The sequence below is a fragment of the Mytilus edulis genome, chromosome 6 (assembly GCF_963676685.1).
Source record: "Mytilus edulis chromosome 6, xbMytEdul2.2, whole genome shotgun sequence".
Taxonomy (NCBI): Eukaryota; Metazoa; Mollusca; class Bivalvia; order Mytilida; family Mytilidae; genus Mytilus; species Mytilus edulis.
The window spans coordinates 8,857,929-8,880,506 of NC_092349.1; the positions used below are offsets into that span (position 1 = coordinate 8,857,929).

The window sequence follows — 22,578 nt, forward strand, 5'->3', positions numbered from 1 at the left end:
GAGGTATTTTGCAGCTGGTAATCTCTTCAGTACATGGACGTGTAGGATGCAGTCTTTGGGAATGGTATTTCTTTTCCTGCTGATATTCATGACAATGCATTTGCGTCTGCGGTTAAACTACTTCATGAGTCATTGATGTTTCCAATCTGCTAATTTATTCAGTTCCTTTTGCAGTGTTGTGCCATCTGCATCTGTTGACTTGTTATAGTTAGGTCAATGATAGTGTCGTCGGCAAATAATCTTGTTCTAGATTCAACTCCCTCTTGCATATCATTGATGTAGTACAGGAAAAGACCGGGACACAGGACTGAACCATGTGGTACACCCGATTCAACATCAATGAGGTCAGGTCGTACAGCTTCAACCAATACCGACTGTTGTCTCCAAGTAACATAAAAGGGAATCCATCTGTAAACGGCATTTATCTGGAAAAGTAAGTGACGCTACCAAAATTGTAACTTAGTCTGTTACGGTATTGTTATTTAAACCATTGTGTACAAGTTTCATAAAACTTGGTTGAGAGCCCCAGTAGCGGATCAATAAAGGGGGAACGCCCACCCCAGTCATGCTTTAATGATTCCCTATATAATCATCCAAATTTTTCCCACGAAAAGGGGGGCAGCCCCCCCCCCCCTTCCCCTGGATCCGCCTATGGAGGCAAACTAAAGTTAGAGCACGGATTTCAATTTCGTCACGTACGGTCGTTCAGACGGACTAGGGTAAAACTGAACGAGAAAAAATATTTTTGATATCAAATAAAAGCCCAAGTACCACTGTCTTGAGACCACTGTAGAACCCTTGTTGAAAATTTCTTTTGAATAATAAAATAAAAAGAAGCTGAGGATGAGAATGTCATTGTTCAAGCTTTGCAACAAAAATTAGGCGGAAAGACCGATATACGGACGGTCAATGGTAACACTTAATGCTCGCGTGGTCTACGAGTGGGCATAACAAATAAAGGAAATTATAATTGGATTTCGAAGGCACATTTTTCCAATTGTTTAGATCAGAGGTTACAAAAACTCTTTTTGTACTTCAAACGTCCCGGTTCAAATGAGCTCAAATTAATATGCAATTAGGTTCAGCATAACCTTTATGTTAATATGGTTGTATTTACACCAAAAATGTCATTCTAAATACAGACATATTTTACATGTGAACCTGGTAACGTTTTAGAACATGGCTAAACCTATAGATAAATAAAATTTAAACGATTATAAGTTTCACAGTATTAAAAACTTAACTAAATTTTGCTATTCATTCTTTTTGTTCCTGTAAAAGGTGCCAAACTAGTCAAAGAGTTTTGAAGAGAGTTTGAGAAGCTCCCATCATATAAAACACGTTGTGAGTTGTATTAATTTAAATGGACAATACATGGACAATAGACAACTCGAAACAATAGGTGATTTAAACTGTGTATTACTGAGTGGACCGTATCAAATAAAACTTTGGTGATTTCAATTCCTTTGGATGAACATTATGACATGTGGAAATTTTCAGCACAAGTCAGGATCAGGTCTAGTTTCGAAATGACTTGACTGCCACTTTATTTAAACTTAAGACTAAGTAGCATTTATGCTTGAAACTTCTGAATTTAACATAGAAAGCAATATGATGCAATGAATTAGTGGTTTTAAGATGGATGTATACAAGATATAACTCTACCTCTTGAATTATCTACTTGTACCAGTGAAGAAAAACACAGTTGTCTACAAGTATACAAACCAATGAAAATTTGACCTTAAGAAATTTTTCTCAATAATGGTTAAACTTATTATTTTAATCCTTAATGTTTCTTCGACAGGTATAAAGCGGTTTGAGAGTTGATTTTGAAAAAGACTTGTGAGTAGAAAATGTATCATAATTCATGGCAGATGCTTGCCTTGATCTTTTGGATGAGATGATCGAAGTCTCATAAACTGTCTTGATATTTAAATTTAACTGATTTAAACACATTGGTTGAAAGTTGTCCCATGCCAGGCAATCTTGACAGTGTGTTTGTTTTTCTATGTCTGTTATTTTTTTTGAAGGATTTAGGTTGTGTGTGTTCTTTTCTGTTGTGCAGTTTTTTTTTGTTGATTCCTGTTATCCTTTTCACCTGTACTGATGGTAATTAATAAATATCATGTATATTGGTTATAAATTCCTTCTTGAACTTTGACACTAAAACATTGCAAAATACATGATTCTAAAATATCAGTTATTAAATTGTCTACTTTGCTCTAGTTTATTCATAAGTATTAAACCCATACTAAATTGTTCAGATCGATGCTTAACAGTACATTGCTTTAATAAGTAGTTTCAATATCATGAATATGCCAGTCCAAAATCTTTGTATATATATTAAAATCAACACTGCAGTACTTCTAATTCATCTGTAACTCAGAGAGTAATTTTATATGACACACAACACTTCTCACACTATTATAGCTAGTGTTCCCAAACATTCTATATTCCATCCGATCATTATTATCTGCTGGTCTAAACTCCGTCACTAAAAGTAGCTTTGTTTGTCTTTTATTGAAGCTGTGAAATCCAATGAACTTATGGTTGGCATATTTATCAATAGATTCCAAAAATGCTATATGGATACAGTCCTTCTTCGGGTGCATCACTTGGACACCATCAGTCATTATCATGAACACGTTACCATGGTGATCCACTGTGACTGCACTCAAACCAGATGGATTATAGGACATGATTTCTGTACCGTCTTCCTTTACAATATATACTGTGTTGTTGAATAATCCCATAAAAGTGTTGTTAGGCTGTGCAATCAAAGACTCAAATTTCATGTCCAAATCAGATATTCCAATACGACGACCAAGAACATCAAATGTTAACAAGCGAATATCGCTAGTGGCCTCGTCATTATGTTGTTTATATAGAAAAATTCTTTTACTATTTGAAGTTAACAACACTTCCTCATTGTTCACTAGATTAGCAAGATACAAAGACAACATTTTATTCATTTTTGCCTTTTTTATTAATACCATTTGCCAACAACCGTTTTTAACATAACAAATTACTACTATGTCTGTTTGTTGAACAGCTGTTATGTGAAGTCTTTTAGAATCAGAACAATAGATAAATTCATCAAATGAGCAGATACGATATGTCTGCAAGAAATTCATGTGTTCATCATATTTAACAAGCTGGTAGACTGTTTTGTAGTTTCCATTGACAACCAATCTTAGTATCCCTGCTACCATAATATAATTATCATCTGTAACTGTTGCACAGTGAACTTCTAAATCCATATCATCGACTACTTCATTTTCTTCAAGGAAATCTTTAGGCTCAATTTTCACTTCATTTTCTAACAGGAGATTCGGAAAATCTTTCTTTTCAGTTCTTGATAAATGGTCATCAGATCGTTTCATGCCTTGTGCAATTAATGGATAAGTAACTTTTTCATAATTGACAGACAGATATCCTAATGATTTGATAGCCTCAATCTCATGACTGGCTTCATGCAATTCAATAATAACTTTTGAATTAGGTGGTATTTTCTTCAGCCTTTTCACTCTTTCGTTTTGTTTATCAGACTGATTTTGTGCAAATGAATATATCTGACTTTCAGAACCGTTGGCGGTTACAAACTCTAAGGCAGACTGATCAGCTTGGACTTCTTTCTCCATATTCATCAACTCTTGGTTCTCCTTTCCTGACTCTTCTTCTTCATCTTTATCCACAGTTGCAAGTTCACTCAACATTTTTTTTTCTAAATTATCAATATGCTGAATAAACTTAGACTTGATATTGGCTATATCCTTCTTTATTTTCTGTACTTGATTTTTTAACCCGTCCTTTGACACTTTTCTTTCTTCAATAATTTTGTGACTAACTCTTGTCATTTCTTTCAAATCATGACCTATATTTTTCAGCCAATCAGATTGCTTGATTCCCTTTGCTGCCATGTCAAGATGAGAAACATTCTTACAAGACTTATGACTACTTTGGAAGCATTGATGACAACAGATCAAATCGTGATCTTTGCAGACCATATCTTGTCGTAGGTCCTCATGAATTTCACAGTTTGGTATGGACAACAGTTTATAATGTTCAGGGGAAATTTGATCTGTCATGTCCACTACATGATGGCTTTTAGTAAGTTTAATAACTCTGTGATCCTCTAAACATTTGCTACATAGACCCTCTTCACAATCACTGCACCAACTTGTAGATTTGGATTCCACGTCCCGTCTGCTGCATGGGTTACAAAACATTTTAAACTGTCAACTTCCTGAAAAAAAGAGTTTTTTATTAACATTTTGTAAAAAAAAATTGAAAACTAGTTTAACCAATGGGGACTAACTGTGCACCACTTATTGCGGACCTGTTTTTGTATTGTTATGAGTAACAATTCATGACAAATTAACAAAGACCCATCGAAACAACATTTGATACAAAAATTATGATACAATACTTTTAGATATTTGGATGACATATTGGCTCTCAATAATGACGACTTCAGTATGTATACTAAAGAAATTTATCCTGTTGAACTTACTTTAAATAAAGCTAATACTAACAATGACCACTGCCCTTTCCACGATCTTGATATCTATATCATTAACGGGAAGTTTAATACTAAAATTCATGATAAAGGAGATGATTTTTCATTTCCTATCGTTAATTATCCATTTTTAGATGGTGACGTTCCCTTGTCACCACCTTATGGTGTTTATATATATCAACTTGTACGATTCATTCGTGTATGTAACAACGCATTAGATTTTAGCGAGAGAAATTTATGTATTACTGAAAAATTATTACATCAGGGTTTTCGATATCTTAAACTGGTCAAAACATTTACTACATTTTATCACCGGTATAAGGAAATAATTCGTAAATATAACTCAACATGCAGACATCTTATACGTTCAGGTATTTCACATCCAATCTTTTATGGTAATATTCTTTACAAAGCACAAAAATGTCAGTATTCACCTCAAAAGCTTACAAAACCTTTAAACAGACTTATTAAGAAGGGATATAGTTACGATACTGTTGTCAGGTCATTAAAGATTGCATATTTTGGCTTTAATATTGATTCACTTATAGGGTCTTTGCATCGGAACTAAACACATTTAATTTTTTTTTAAAACAGTTGTTGGCATGACACGGGTTATTTTCTTCTCATTTATCTTATGATAGTATGATACTAAACCCCTAACGGGAGGGACTGTGCCTGATATTCATATGATGAAGACATAATCTTTCAATCAGTTTAATTGAGGTCTGGAGCAGGCATGTCAGTTAACTGCTAGTAGTTTGTTGTTATTTATGTATTATTGTCATTTTATTTATTTTCTTTTGTTACATCTTTTGACATCGGACTCGGACTTCTCTTGAACTGAATTTTAATGTGCGTATTGTTATGCATTTACTTTTCTACATTGGATAGAGGTATAGGGTGAGGGTTGAGATCTCATAAACATGTTTAACCCCGCCGCAATTTTGCGCCTGTCCCAAGTTAGGAGCCTCTGGCCTTTGTTCGTCTTGTATGATTTTTAATTTTAGTTTCTTGTGTATAATTCGGAGTTTAGTATGACGTCCATTATCACTGTACTAGTATACATATTTTTAGGGGCCAGCTGAAGGACACCTACGGGTGCGGGAATTCTCGCTACATTTAAGACCCATTGTTGGCCTTCGACTGTTGTCTGCTCTATGGTCGGGTTGTTGTCGCTTTGAAACATTCCCCATTTCCTTTCTCAATTTTATTGATAAAAATGAAGTACTTTTTTTCATGCAGTATTTTTGAACTCTGATTTTTCAGAAACAATTCAGAAAACCTTCATTTTGTATGGTGCAGTGATCATGAACAGTATGTGAATATAAGCATTTTTGGGACATTTTCCCAATTGTCTACTAGCTGGTATACAACTAGCAAATTGTGAAAGGAGTAAAGTCATAAAAGCCTTAATTTGACTTGAAAATTAAATTTGTAGAATGTACGTTAAACAAGCGTTCACATGCTGAATGTCTCCCTTGGTTTACATTGATTTTATCATGTTTATGTTCATAGTCCTACTATAAAGTTTTACTGCAAGTATCAATAAATATGATTAAATAAAATGAGGTCAAGGTCAGATAAACCAAACTAAAAAGTACACCGTACAATCATTCAATACAACGACTACATTGTTGACCGATTGCTAATAGCATTCAAGAAACAGACCAAACAATCAATGAACCATGAGAATAAGGTTAAGGTCAGATGAACTATGCTGGAATGACATGTACCCCTTACAATCATTCCATGCATCAAATACAGCTAAACTAATTAGCATCTTAGAAACAAACTTAACCAGGAAAATGTAACTTACAAAATATGAAAAAAGTACAGACTACATTGACATATATTTCAAACTGCAGGAGGAGTTATAATGGGACAGACGGAAGAACAGACACAAGTATGGATGGAAGGACGAACATATGGACATACAGGGGTAAAACAATATGCCCCCAATTTTCAGTTGAGGGGGGATAAAAAAAATCCTCATTTGGAACGGGGACCCAATTATTTGCCCCATTGGAACGCATTGAAAATCATAGTTAATACATAGGGTCCTGTTCAATAAATAATTTTGATAGCCACCTTGGGACATCTGGTTCATGTTAGGCATTCATTTTTAAGTGTCTAAGTACAATCTCAGTGCCTCATGACCGGCATTCCGTTGCAAAATTTTGTTTTAATCGACAACAGGGTCAGTTTGTCTACTTATGGGGAAGAATAAAGGCTAGAATTTAGGCAATTTACTCTATGTACTGACGCCAGATTACATTTAAATCAATCAAAATTTTTACAGAAATTCAAACTAGAAAGCCTACCCTTTCAAATAAATCTACATTCAGTTACAGAACTAGTGAAATAATAACACTACACAATTTATAACAAAAGTTATATATATTTTTTTAAGAACTACATTCGTGCGTACCGGACTGGTTGCCCTAACTGGGATCCTATGCAATCACTAGTCGACAAACTATATCGGCAAAAATTGACTGACTTGTAAGTATATACATGATATAGATTTGCTGATCACATTAGTGGTTTAAAATCTCTATCTTTTATAATTTTTTATCATATATATAAAACAAAACAAAAAAAATTACAGACTTCATTGACATGTATTTATGTAATATTTTACAAAATAAGACAAAATTACTGACTTCATTAACATATATGTATGTAATATATTACAAAATTAGAAAAAATACTGACTTCATTGACATATGGTCCATGTAACACTTATCAATTCAAAGTTATAACAAGTTTTCATATTTTTAAAAGACTTTTGGAATTTTGATCAAAGTTTTAAAATATCACTTTTCCAAATTGTGTTTTGAAATTTTGAAAACTTTAACCAAATATTTAAAATATTAAAATTCTAAATATCGTTTTTAAATTTGATAGTTTAGAAATTGATCAAACTTTAAAAATACTAAACCTACCGTGAAATTTTGATTATTTCACATTTTGAAAGTTTGATTTTTAAAATTTTTGACTAAGATATCAAAAATAAAAGAGGAGAGAAAATAGGGGTACCAGTAAACTTAAAAACGAAATAAAAGCGGAACGAAACGAAACAAAATGAAATGAAAACATACTGATACTTAAAAGTTAATCTTTAAAATAAAACCACAGGCAGACAGTTGTAAGCGGTGAAAAATTTGATGACAAAAAAAAATATTTCTCAATAGACGAGAATTCATATAAAAACAAGACGCCCGGCTCTGATAATGACCATTTCACTTGCTGGTTTCCCCCGAACCAATATTTTAGGAGTAACAGTAAAAACTGATCAACTCGCAGTAGGTCAAATATAGTAGGCACTGGCTACGGTTACATGAAAATGTAACAATAATAAAAATATTATTGTTACATTGGTGACTAAATGCCGGAATGCATGGTTGGGTAAGGACCTGTTTAATTACGAATGTAACAATAATTATTGAGGCTACGGTTACATTGCGTTATTATTACATGACAAACAGCAATGTACGATGGGACTATTAATATGTACTAAATAATAAAAGTTCAATACATTTATTTTATATTTACAATACATAATTATATTTATTACATACAATTACTTTACTGTAATTTTTTATTTACAATGACAGTTTCTACATTTTTAAGTCCGACACATTTTTGATGAACGACATTACGTCCTCCATGGATACATGTACATATAGAAGTTCCCAGAATTTAAGTTACAGTTAGCAAACTTTGCTTTCGTGATGTAACAATTTTTTTTAGAACTGAGTTTGTATAGCTGTATGAAATTTGAGTCTTGATATTGTTTCAGTTTCGTTTAAAACGCATCCCAAGTTTTAAAATTTTCACCCTAAACAACATTGGTAATAGGAATATCTTCATCCATTGTTCAAAGTATAATGACAGTAATAAGAGTAGGTGTGCAGTCAAATACTTAAAAGTGAAACCATTGTACTATATTTTTCATCTTTGGCACTCCTTATCTGGAGTAGTAGCTTTATTTATCACTATTACAAGTATTATTTAGTACATATGAAAGAATTAAGCAATAAAACTATAAGGTTAATAAATCTAGCGTACATTGCTGTTTTTCATGTAACAATAACCTGAGACTACTATAACACATGTGTTATAGTAGTCTCAGCAATAAGGTAATGTAATCGTAGCCTCAATAATTATTGTTACATTCGTAATTAACCGGTTACTTACCCAACTTTGCATTTCGGCAATTAGTCTCCAATATAACAATAATATTTTTATTATTGTTACATTTCCATTTAACCGTAGCCAGTGCCAATATAGTATGGTTAGGTCGAGTCTCTATTTATATATTTTCTACTGAACTTTAAGCAATAAAATGGCTCATTACACATTGTATTATATATTTTGATTTCATTTTTTTCTGTTTTGCTCTACGACTTCTTACTTTCTACAATCATGTCGGCTGATGAATATATCCTTCCATGTACCATGTGTACATTTTGAACGATCTCATCTTTAGGTTTTTAATCAACTATTTCTGTTCTGTTTCTTTATAAATTGTTGGCCCTAAATATTCAGCTATGAGCGTTCCTAATTAAGAAGGTAGATACAGAACAGCGCTTCGGTCGTAACTTTAAACATTTTGTTTTCATTTTATTTTGTCGATAGCATGACGATCCCCAATTTGAAGTGAAAAAATATTCTGCGCAAGCACAGGACAAAAAAATATTCTGAATCCAGATTTTCCCCATGTCTTAAAGTGTTAAATTTTGAACCAAATCATTTGATTAAAGGCGATGAAAAGCTTGATAAATTTGTTAGAGCGAAATTCTTTTTGTTTTCTCCACTTCAACATAACAACCATATCCCAATTTTTGAAGTTAAATGGTTGCTCCTTTGGACAACGTTTGGACTGATGCTTGTAAAAAGTATATGCATTTATCATATACGTAGCTCCATTTGGGTCCCTAAATCAACCACTGTTTTTAAATAGCAAACACAAGGAAAAAGGATTTTTTTGTATCAAGGGATATCATTGTTCCGTAGTTGTTATTTGTGCATTTTTAAGTTATCGTACGGTAATCAACTTTAAGCAAATTAAAAGAACACAGGTATGTCCAGTCAGACTGGGGCGTGTAAAAAGAGTGCCACGCTGTCAGCTGCATGATCATGATGATGGATTTTTCCATTTTTGGGCATACACAAATGTTGCTCTCGAAAAACCTGTACAATGTAAAACGCGGAATTTTAAGTAAAGCGTTCACCTATGGAACGTTGAAAACTGGATATATAAAACTCACCTAAATATAAGAACCGAAACAATTGAAGAGGTGTTAGGCCAAAGTAAAGTTAAACACATCAAAATCCATCTATAAGGGCTACTTTGCCCGAGAGAGTTGAATCCTAAGTTTCTTTGTGATTTGTATGTATATATAAACAACCTATTTTAAATTATCGGTTTTTGGTTGCCAGTGACAAATATTTCATGAATGTTCAGGAACAAATTAGCAATAAATACAACATGGAGGGATTGTGCTTGTTATTCATATGATGAAAACGTAATCTTTCAATTAGTTTAATTTAGGTCTGGAGCTGGTATATGTCAGTGAAGATGATGATGTATGGGTGTTTAGAGTCCGACTATCCTGTCTGGATATCGCGGACTGTAGCAACCTATTCTATAGACTGGAGTCTGTCGGTCTTTTTGCCTTCATTTTACTCCGACTGCGTTGGTCTTGCTGGTACGGAGTATCGGGACGTGCTGCTTGTATGGCTGATTGTATTGCCTCTTTGGATTGTTCATTGTAGACGGGCGATGTGTGCGGTGGTGTGCGCAGTAGGTCTGGGTGGTCGATGTCAAACCCATCTTCATAGTCGATCCTACTGCGCTGGTGGAGGTGTAAAATACCAGGCGGTGCATGGCAGGCCTTGTTGGGGTTGTAGGGACTGGTGACAATATCCCTATTGACTACAACCCCAACTGGTTCCCCTTTGTACTAAGTTGGTGTTAGTACATGTCCAACTACGCTGTTTCTTGCCTCTGTTTGTGTGTTGGTAGTTTGTTGGACTTGCTCAGCAGGTATCACGGCTGTTTTTGTTGCCTTCCACTGGTCAAAGCGCTTTGCGTCTCTTCTCCTGGTGGAGAGTGGCTTGCTCTTCAGGGCCGGCTTGGATTTACTAGAGGATGCCTCTGGTTCCTAAGCCTTTGTCTTGGTCCACGTCAGTTGTACTGACACCTGGTCAGAACTTGCGGAGAACTTCCAGTCACCATTGTCATTCTGATAAGCTTCTACTGTTTTCTATTCTGACATAGGACTTGGATTTCTTTTAAAGTGCATATTGCTGTGTATTTGTTTATTCTACATTGGCTAGAGGTAGAGGGGTAGGGTTGTGATGTAAACAAATATGTTTAACCCCGACGCATTTTTGGGCCTGTCCAAATTCTTGAGCCTCTGGCCTTTGTTGTCTTCTATGATTTTAATTTCATTGTTATATTTCGGAGTTTAGTAGGACGTCTATTATCACCGAACCATCACTGAACCAGTACACTTATTTGTCTAAGGACCAGCTGAAGCACGCCTAGCACAACGTTCATTGCGACACCATAAATTTAGTATTGAATTTCCCTCCGTATCATTACTTGGAACTGTATTGAATCATAAAATGCAATGCAATTGATAAAAAAGAAATCAAAACGTTTAAAGTTGGATGCGACCGAAACGCTTTTTTCTGGATCTACCTTCATGAGGAACATCAAAAAGGCAAATACTATGAGTTTGTCAGTTTTCTCTGTTACTTCTAAATGTTTAGCACTGGGACACCAAATAGCTCTGAATTATTTATCTCAAACTCTAATATTATATTAGAGATATAAATCAAATTATTTGATGCCGGTTTAAATATTTTTTTAATAGATGCACAACTTTAAAATTTCTCGACACTGTTATCCCATGTGATGTCTAATATGTTTTATAAAAAAAAGACATCTTTTAATTATTTATTATGTTATTGAAAATGATTTCATATATTTCGTGCTATTTATTCCTAACCAAGAATGATTATAATCAGAGCCGTGTTCAAAAATCAAAATAATCAAATAATTTCTAAACTATCAAATTTAAAAACAATTTTTAGAATTTTAAAATTTTAATTATTTGGTTAAAATTTCAAAATTTCAAAACTTTTACACAATTTGGAATTTGGATATTTTAGAACTTTGATAAGTGTTACCCAGACCACATATATTTTATGTAATATTTTACAAAATAAGAAAAACACTGCCTTCATTGACATATATTCATGTAATATTTTACAACATAAGAAAAAACACTGACTTTATTAACATATATTTATGTAATTTTTTTACAAAATAAGAAAAAAACACTGACTTAATTTTACATAAACTGTTATCACAGAGATCAGAGATGGATCTGATTACTTTCAATGTAAATGATTAAATCACAATTACTTTGTCATTTGTACGATTAAATTAAATTCACGATTACATCATTTCTGAAAGTATCTGATTAAATTAATGATTACTTTAGCAATCATGGCAATGTAATCATGATTACATCTGATTACAATGAATTATAAAAAGCTGAATGATGCGAATAATTAAACGTTTAATATAACAATAGCATATTTGACAAAGGATTTATTTGATACATTTTAAAATAATAACTTTCAAACTTCATCTATTCAATAAACCACGAAAAATTCACAACATATATATACATGAACATAATGTCACTGGTTATGACCCATTACACTTTATCATCAATTATTTCTGAAATATTTTGAATTCAATTGAATAAAGGTCTATAAAGAATTTGATGTTGGTCTTCTGACCTCTTTCAGACTTTATATGTACATCAAGGTGCAGTTTCTAGGAGTTAAGATATTGATGAAATAAAGTTACCAGTTAAAAATTACTGACAATGTAAAATTTTAATAGAATTGTTTAATTAAATTGCAAACAAAAATTAAGTGCTGAAATCATTAAATTTTGCATGTCCAGTTCAAACATCTACCAAAAATTTTCCAACTTTAATTTAGTTTGTGCTAATTAGATAAGTTTTCAAATGTCTTATTTATCTTTTATCATATATTCTGCCCTACAGCTATACACAACTGGTAATTGCAATAAAAACAAACCTTAATAGGTCTCCTACATGTCAATTGAAAGTTGACTAAAATCACAATATTAACAAAGATTATAATTTAGGGGTTAAACTAAAGAATAGTATTACTTAAATAGAACAGTTATTATCAAATATATATGTACATCTTTAAATTGTGAATATATGCACAATGTCTTTAACAATACTGTATCAGTTTATTTTTTACTGTCAAAGTATACATATCATTTAATATGCTAAAAGTAAACACAACTATTTTAACATGTTAAATATTTATCAAATATGAATAACAAAAAGGTTCATTTATTGACCATAAACACTGTTTTAATTTTTTTTCATTGTAATCAGAATGTAATCTAAAAGTAATCAGGATAACAGGGTATTTTAACTAGAGGCTCTAAAGAGCCTGTGTCGCTCACCTTGGTCTATGTGCATATTAAACAAAGAACACAAATGGATTCATGACAAAATTGTATTTTGGTGATGGTGATGTGTTTGAAGTTCTTACTTTACTGAACATTCTTGCTTCTTACAATTATATCTATAATGAACTTTGCCCATTAGTAACAGAGAAAAATATTTGGTAAAAATTTACATAAATTTACCAAATTAATGAAAATTGTTAAAAATTGACTATAAAGGGCAATAACTCCTTAAGGGGTCAATTGACCATTTAGGTCAGGTGGACTTATTTGTAGATCTTACTTTGATGAACATTATCGCTGTTTACAGTTTATCGCTATCTATAATAGTATTCAAGATAATAACCAAAAACAGCAAAATTTCTTTAAAAATTACCAATTGGAGGGCAGCAACCCAATAACCAGTTGTCCTATTCATTTGAATATTTCAGGGCAGATATATATTGACTTAATTAACAATTTAACTCCTTGTCAGATTTCCTCTAAATGATTTGGGTTTCAGAGTTATAGGCAAAAAACTACATTTTACCCCTGTTCTATTTTTAGCCGTGGTGGCCATCTTGGTTGGATGGCCAGGTCATCGGACACATTTTTCAAACAAGGTACCTCAAAGATGACTGTGGCCAGGTTTGAATTAATTTGGCCCAGTAGTTTCAGAGGAGAAGATTTTTGTAAAAGATAACTAAGATTTACGAAAAATGGTTAAAAATTGACTATAAAGGGCAATAACTCCTAAAAGGGTCAACTGACCATTTCGGTCATGTTGACTTATTTGTAAATCTTACTTTGATGAACATTATTGCTGTTTACAGTTGATCTCTATCTATAATAATATTCAAGATAATAACCAAAAACAGCAAAATTTCCTCAAAATTACCAATTCAGGGGCAGCAACCCAACAACAGGTTGACCGATTCATCTGAAAATTTCAGGGCAGATAGATCTTGACCTGACAAACATTTTTACTCCATGTCAGAGTTCCTCTAAATGTTTTGGTTTTTGAGTTATAAGCCATAAACTGCATTTTACCCCTATGTTCTATTTTTAGCCGTGGCGGCCATCTTGGTTGGTTGACCAGGTCACACCACACATTTTTTAAACTAGATACCCCAAAGATAATTGTGGCCAACTTTGGATTAATTTGGCCCATTAGTTTCAGAGGAGAAGATTTTTGTAAAAGATTACTTAGATTTATGAAAAATGGTTAAAAATTGACTATAAAGGCCAATAACTCCTTAAGGGGTCAACTGACCATTTTGGTCATGTTGACTTATTTGTAAATCTAACTTTGCTGAACATTATTGCTGTTTACAGTTTATCTCTATCTATAATAATATTCAAGATAATAACCAAAAACGGCAAAAATTTCCTCAAAATTACCAATTCAGGGGCAGCAACCCAACAACAGGTTGACCGATTCATCTGAAAATTTCAGGGCAGATAGATCTTGACCTGATAAACATTTTTACCCCCATCAGATTTGCTCTAAATGCTTTGGTTTTTGAGTTATAAGCCAAAAACTGCATTTTACCCCTATGTTCTATTTTTAGCCGTGGCGGCCATCTTGATTGGTTGACCGGGTCACGCCACACATTTTTTAAACTAGATACCCCAAAGATAATTGTGGCCAAGTTTGGATTAATTTGGCCCAGTAGTTTCAGAGGAGAAGATTTTTGTAAAAGATTACTTATATTTATGAAAAATGGTTAAAAATTGACTATAAAGGGCAATAACTCCTAAAGGGGTCAACTGACCATTTCGGTCATGTTGACTTATTTGTAAATCTAACTTTGCCGAACATTATTGCTGTTTACAGTTTATCTCTATCTATAATAATATTCAAGATAATAACCAAAAACAGCAAAATTTCCTCAAAATGACCAATTCAGGGGCAGCAACCCAACAATGGGTTGACCGATTCATCTGAAAATTTCAGGGCAGATAGATCTTGACCTGATAAACATATTTACCCCATGTCAGATTTCCTCTAAATGCTTTGGTTTTTGAGTTATAAGCCAAAAACTGCATTTTACCCCTATGTTCTATTTTTAGCCGTGGCGGCCATCTTGGTTGGTTGACCGGGTCACGCCACACATTTTTTAAACTAGATACCCCAATGATGATTGTGGCCAAGTTTGGTTCAATTTGGCCCAGTAGTTTCAGAGGAGAAGATTTTTGTAAAAGTTAACGACGACGGACGACGGACGACAGACGACAGACGACGGACGACGACGACGACGGACGCCGGACGCAAAGTGATGGGAAAAGCTCACTTGGCCCTTCGGGCCAGGTGAGCTAAAAAGTAATTGATTAAATTAAATTACATGTAATCAGATTTTTGGCTGATTAACGATTACAATTACCCCAAGTCTGACAGAGACATGTCTCGCTTTTTTGTAATTTTGAAAATTCAAATGTTGAAATTAAATAGCATCATTTACAAATGTAAAGTTTTGCAAATATTCAGTCAATAAACCATGACTGAAGGTACATGGCTTAACAATATCCATGGAAATAAGATGTGCCAATGCTAATACAACTGCATACTAAATACCATTGACGTCACTTATCTTAAGTACTTACTTTCAACAAACCAAACCACAAACTAATATATGTAAAGTAAGCAAAAAAAAGTCAATAAACCATAACTGAGGGGTGGGGCTAAATAATCTCCATGGAAACGAAATATACCAATGCTTATGCAACTGCATACCTATTATCATGGACCTATCACAAGTGCTTCCTTATAAAGTGACATAATCACAAACTAATACACAAAACATAATTTAAATTTTAAAGTCAATAGACCATAACTGAGGGAGCGGATCCAAATAATCTCCATGGAAATGAGATGTGCCAATGCTAATACAACTGCATACCAAATATCATTGACCTTCCACTAGTGGTTCTCCATAAACTGACCTAATCACAAACTAATACATGAAAACTAAGCAAAAATTTCAAAGTCAATATACCATGACAGAGGGGGCAGGGCAAAATAATCTCCATGGAAATGAGATATGCCAATGTTTATGCAACTGCATACTAGTTATCCTTTACCTACTACTAGTGGTTCCTTATAAAGTGACCTTATAACAAACTAATACATGAAAAAACAATAAGTTTCAAAGTCAATAGACCATAACTGATGGGGCGGGCCAAATAATCTCTATGGTAATGAGATGTACCAATACTAATACAACTGCATACCAAATATCTTTGATCTACCACTAGTATATATACATATAGTACATATATTTATGTAATAATTTACAAAATAAGAAAGAAATGCTGACTTTATTGACATAATTATGTAATATTTTACAATATAAGAAAAAACACTGACTTCATCATTGTTCATTGACATATATTCATGTAATATTTTACAAAATCAGAAAAAATTACTGACTTTATTGACATATATTTATGTATTATATTATATCGTTTTTGCATTTTAAAGTTTCTAAAAAAGTTTTCAAGGTAAAAGGCATATGAAAATAAAATGGTGAAATTTTGTCATTTAAGGGCTATTTACTCCTATAAGAAGTCTGACAGTTTTGACCTCAATGAAAAATGAGTTCAATATTCAGAACACTATTGCCACTGTGACATTTTTTCGATTTATTTAAGATTTCGAAATAATAGACAAAACTGCCACTTTACCCCTATGTTCTAATTTTAGAAAAATCCACCATCCTAGTTGGAAGGTGGGGTCATTAGACGAACTTTTAAAACAACATACTCTAGTGACGATTGAGGCAAAGGTTGGTTAAATTGGGCCCAGTAGATTCAGAAGAGAAGATTTCTGTAAAAATTATCAAAAATGTGACATGACCTTCAGGGCAGGCAAGCAAAAAAAAATCATATCATGATTTTTTTTGGTCAAAATCTTAGCTAATTGGTAATGCCCAAGTAATGTTTTTTTGTAAAAGTGCAGATAAATAAACATGAATAAATTCTACATGGCGATCCAGAAATTTGCAAGTACTAATACGAGACTTCTGTCTAAAAACAAATAAAACAATCAACTTGATCAAATGATTTGAAAAATAGTTTAAAGACTATCAATTTATGACTGTTCTGGACTTGAATATTTACAGACTATAGATATTAGGACTGTTCTGGACTTGAATATTTACAAACTATAGATATTAGGACTGTTCTGGACTTGAATAATGCTTAACCAAAAATGAACTTAAAGGTAAAAAATGATAGTAATGTTTATAATATGCGACTTGTGTTATGGCAGGTAGCTTACTTTGTTTGTCTTAATTTGGCAGATAAATAGTATACACCTATTGACTGGGTGTGAGGGTAATAGCAAGTTTGCACACTTGCTATTACCCGCACAACCAGTCATTAGGTGTTTTATTATACTGAACAACACAGCCATTAAGTGTTTTTATATACTAAATAACTAATTTTCTAAAAGTGTATATATCTTATCTGAAAGAAAGAAAAAATGTAACATAACTTTACATGCACATAATGAACTTTACTTTTTTTATAATTCGCTTTGTATTTATAAATATTTCATTAATTTCAATCAAGACTACAAATACTTGTGTTAAACTTTCCGTGCTTATTATAAATCCTAGTTAAAGTACACCAAACGCAAATTCACTTTTAATATACGGAGAGCGAACCCATATTATGAATAAGGTACTATATTTTAGATCTTTTAAAAAATTTCCATGAAGATTTTCTTTCTCTTTTATAATTGCTTCTTGTAAGTGAAATTACAATCAAAACAAACAGATTCCACCGTTTACAATATAAGAGTGAGTTTGACGTTGCAAAGCATACGTAACCAAGCAGAGTAGTCAATGACATCATTATCGTCCAATGAAAAATAAGCATGGAAAAGTACGGGAAAGATGATTATGAAACTATTAACCGGGGCAATAGCCTTTGAAACTAGTAACTGGCAAATTGTCTTTAGAATGAAATAGCACAACTATTTCATTTATTTTATATAGGAAAATAACTCTTGAAGTATAATAATCTTGGTTATTATACCTTGAATTTTAATATCACTGCCCTCAAAATGCAATATTTCTTTTTTTGTATCTCTCAAAGCTCAGTATAACATAATAATAATGAGACTTAATCATTCATTTGTACATGTCTCAGAAAATAGTTTTACACAGTATACTGTCTTTTGACCCATTGAGGGATTTTTTCTACCATGACGTCCTGAATGTTTCTCTACACATCGTTCTGTCATTAAAAGTAATTTGGTACTATCATTGTTGAAGCTGTTAAATCCAATGATTTGACTATCAGCATTTTTTTCATCAGATTTAAAAAATGCCATATGTATATAGTCCTTTTTTGGATGCATCACTTGTATACCATCAGCCATAAGCATAAAGATGTTTCCACCTTGATCAACTGTAACAGCTTTCAGTTTTTCTGGGAAGAAAGAAAATATTTCTGTGCCATCATACTGTGAAACAACAACTCTTTCGTCACATACTACCAGTAATGTGTTATCAGGTTGAGCAATTACTGACTTAAAATATGAAACGAGGTTGACTTCTTGAATTCTACGACCAGCAACATCAAATGTTGATAAACAAAAACTTTTGTAATCTTTTCTTTCAAATAAAAATAATGCTTTGTGATTTGAAGCTAGCAAAAATTTTTCAGAACATCCATACATACGTTGTTTTAAGCACCATATTTTTTTCATTGTTTTTTTGTCTATAAACACCATTTTCAGTCCATCATGATTGACACTTAACAATACAATGCGATCTAATTTTGGTACACACGTTAAAGCATACACACTGCTATCATAACCAGGTTTAGAGGAATTGAAACAACAGCTTTGCATATAATTCATGTCTTCATCATATTTATTAAGTACTTGTACATGTATGTTATGACCTGGTTCCTCATCTTCATTTACTACTGCATGTACTGGTTTGATCACACCTGCTACCAATATTTCATTATCGTCTGCAATAGTGACACACATAACATTTAGGGTAATGTCCTCAGCTCTTTCGTTTTCCTGAAGAAAATCTTTGGGATCAATACACAGCTCTTTTTCTAAAATAAGATTTGGATAATCAGTGTCTGTGCTTCCCTTTCTCTTTATCTTTGAACACTTTTTAACTTCTTTTTTTTCCCAATGGCTTGCAATATTTTCATGATGAACTGACAGGTATCCTAATGCCTTGATATCATCAATATGATGACTAGCCTCCTTTAATTCTATTTGAACTTTTGAACTAGGTGGTATTTTCTGCAGCATCATTTCTCTTTCTGTCTGTTTCTTTGTCTGATGTTGAACAAATGAGTATATCTGACTTTCAGAACCATTGTTGGTTACAAACTTTAAGGCAGTATGATCAGCTTGGACTTCCTTCTCCATATTCATCAACTCTTGTTTCTCTTTATCTGACTCTTCTTCTCCATCTTTATCCACAGTTGCAAGTTCACTCAACAAATCTTTTTCTAAATCATCTATATGCTGAATAAACTTAGACTTCATATTGGCTATTTCCTTCTTTATTTTCTGTACTTGATTCTTCAACTCTTCTTTTGACACTTTCCTCTCCTCAATAATTTTGTGACTTACTTTTGTCATTTCTTTTAAATCATGACCTAATTGTTTCAGCCAATCTGATTGCTTGATTCCCTTTGCTGCCATGTCAAGATGAGAGACATTTTTGCATGACTTGTGACTACTTTGGAAGCATTGATGACAACAGATCAAATCATGATCTTTGCAGACCATATCTTGCCGTAGCTCCTCATGAATTTCACAGTTAGGTATGGACAATAGTTTATAATGTTCAGGGGATATTTGTTCTGTCATGTCCACTACATGATGGCTTTTAGTAAGTTTAATAACTCTGTGATCCTCTAAACATTTACTACATAAACCCTCTTCACAATCACTGCACCAACTTGTAGATTTGGATTCCACGTCCCGTCTGCTGCATGGATTACAAAACATTTTGAAATTGTCCACTTCCTGAAAAAATTGAAGTTTTTATTGGCATTTTGTATAAATTTCTTAAAATGAAACCAAAGCTAGTTTTGAAAAATATGTATACTGAACTCATGCAGTATTTTTAAACTCTGTATTATTCAGAAACAATCCAGAACACCGACAAAGCTCTGTTCATTTTGTTTGGTGCAGTGATCATGAACAATGTATGTATATAAATTTACCATTTTCTTTCTATCTGTTATACAATGAGTAAAATGTGAAAGGAGGAGACACAAAAATTTTAATTTGGCCTTAAAAATCAAAATTTTTCGAATCTTAGTTATAGTTAAAGTACACATGCTGATATGTCTCACTTGCTTTACATTGATATAATCATGTTTATGTTGATAGTCTTAATTATGAAGTTTTACTTCAAGTATCCCATAAACATAACATGATTAAAGAAAATGTGGTCAAGGTGAGATTTACCAAGCCAGAAAGTACACCTTCCAATAATTCCATACAACGAATATATCCTAGTTGACCTATTGCTTATCTAAAGATAGCATTCAGAAACAGACCAAACAATCAATGAACCATGAAAATGAGGTAAAGATCAGATGAACAATGCTGGAATGACAGCTGACCTATTGCTTTACTAGAAGTATCAAAGAAACAAACTTAACTAGGATGTTACATTGACCGCGAATTTGACATATGAAACATGCAAATGAAGTCAAGGTCAGATCAGGTACATGTACATTTGTAACTGCCATACAGACATGTATATGTCGTGTACAAGTTGCGATTTTGTACAGGTTATAACAAGTACAAAAATATTGTACATGTTATAACTTGTATAATGCAAAAATACAAGTTATAACATGTACAAAAAGAGGGACGAAAGATACCAAAGAGACAGTCAAACTCATAAATCTAAAACAAACTGACAACGCCATGGCGAAAAATGAAAAAAGACAAACAGAAAAACAGAAAAACAATAGTACACATGACACAACATAGAAAACTAAAGAATAAACAACACGAACCCCACCAAAAACTAGGGATGATCTCAGGTGCTCCGGAAGGGTAAGCAGATCCTGCTCCACATGCGACACCCGTCGTGTTGCTTATGTGATAACAAATCAGGTAAATAGTCTAATTCGGTAGGTCACATTCAGGAAAGGGAAGGGGATTGTAGTTACGACGTAAGGAATATATCCGATATCATTTGTGATACGGTTATTCTATAACGGTCAACCAACTCGTGATGGCGTCCGTAAAAGGAGTATGTTCGATAAGGTCCTAAAATGGCCCCCTTTTTTAGCGTCAATTTCAAATTCGGATTTATTGACCAATATCACGATAAATTATAGCTAATACATTGACTAGATAGGATATAAGCCATTTTATTGAAAATTTCACGTTTCTGCGTTTCATTATGACGTCACAAGTTGTACTCATATTGATTTTCACGAAAAAAATCAATGAAAATGGGTAAATTTCCATAGATTATTGGACAGGAAACATAGAGCGCATACGTCGACAACAAAGATCCTTTAAAATAATGTTTGTGAAGACATTTCACATGTTGTATTTGAATATTAAGCTTGTCGACGCCTGCGCTCTATGTTTCCTGGTCCTTTATTTGGTTGAAATCCAGCTGATTTTGTCAAATTTCACAAAAATCCATTATCTTGACCTTTTTGGGATGTAAAAATCAACGTGTTAGAATTAAACTTTGACAAAAACAGTTCTGTTTAACTTTCTCACATGTCTTTAAGGCAACTTAAAGCATTTATTGTCTTGTAACTATGAACATTATAATTGGGGCCAAATATGGCCGTTACCGAACTAACTCCTTTACGAAGCGATGATTTCAACTTCACCATTTGGAACTCTTGGTTTAATAGCTTCCTTGTGAGTACAAAAGTACCCCATACATGTTATAACCTGTACAAAATATTGCTTAAAAATGTTTTTAACTTGTACAAAATAAAAAAATAAGGATATTTTTCTATTATCGCAACAGATGATATTGACCTCAATAACATTTTCATAACTTTTTTATTATTCCTTCATGTTAGTGTGTTTGTCCCTTTTTGCTACAGTTGGGTCAATATCTTTAATTGTTTTTACATAGGCGGTAATGGTAACGTTTTTTCCTGTAGATCAGTCCATATCGTAAACTTGGATAGCTCGTTAGTTAGCTGTGACATTTTCACAAATGCGGTTAAATTTTCGGGGTACAAAATGAGATTACTTTTCCCGTAAATTAGCATACCCCGAACATCCTTTTGTGATGTGGCTCCTTGTGGTAAAATAATCCACTTTTTAACACAATAAGTTCTTTGAAAATTTAATACTTTGGACACATTTTATAGCTCCATAGTTTTTACACATTTATTCTATGTACCTCTACTTTCCTAATCACCACAAATGGTTAAGTTCAGTCATTTGTAAAAATTAGAAACATATCCAATATCACTACACAGAGATTTTTTCTTTACACATGACTTTTGAGTTCCTCATTTCGAGGCGCATTAGGGATGTTGTCCCAGTTAATGTCCAGGGGTC

At 33.0% G+C, this 22,578-nt stretch overlaps 1 protein-coding gene across 2 annotated transcripts in view; it reads right to left on the bottom strand.

Annotated features, from left to right (window-relative positions):
• Nucleotides 1-2,275: 2,275 nt before the first annotated feature.
• The window catches only part of LOC139527060 (uncharacterized), a 32,626-nt gene continuing 12,323 nt past the window's right edge, over nucleotides 2,276-22,578 (bottom strand). The window contains exon 3 of one of the 2 annotated variants that reach the window (XM_071322322.1): nucleotides 2,276-4,246. In XM_071322322.1, the coding sequence (XP_071178423.1) occupies nucleotides 2,367-4,229 (1,863 nt within the window). In that variant the 5' untranslated portion in view covers nucleotides 4,230-4,246 and the 3' untranslated portion in view covers nucleotides 2,276-2,366. Of the gene's footprint in view, nucleotides 4,247-15,357; nucleotides 20,044-22,578 lie in introns of those variants that run through there. The other variant, XM_071322323.1, reaches the window with a different exon arrangement.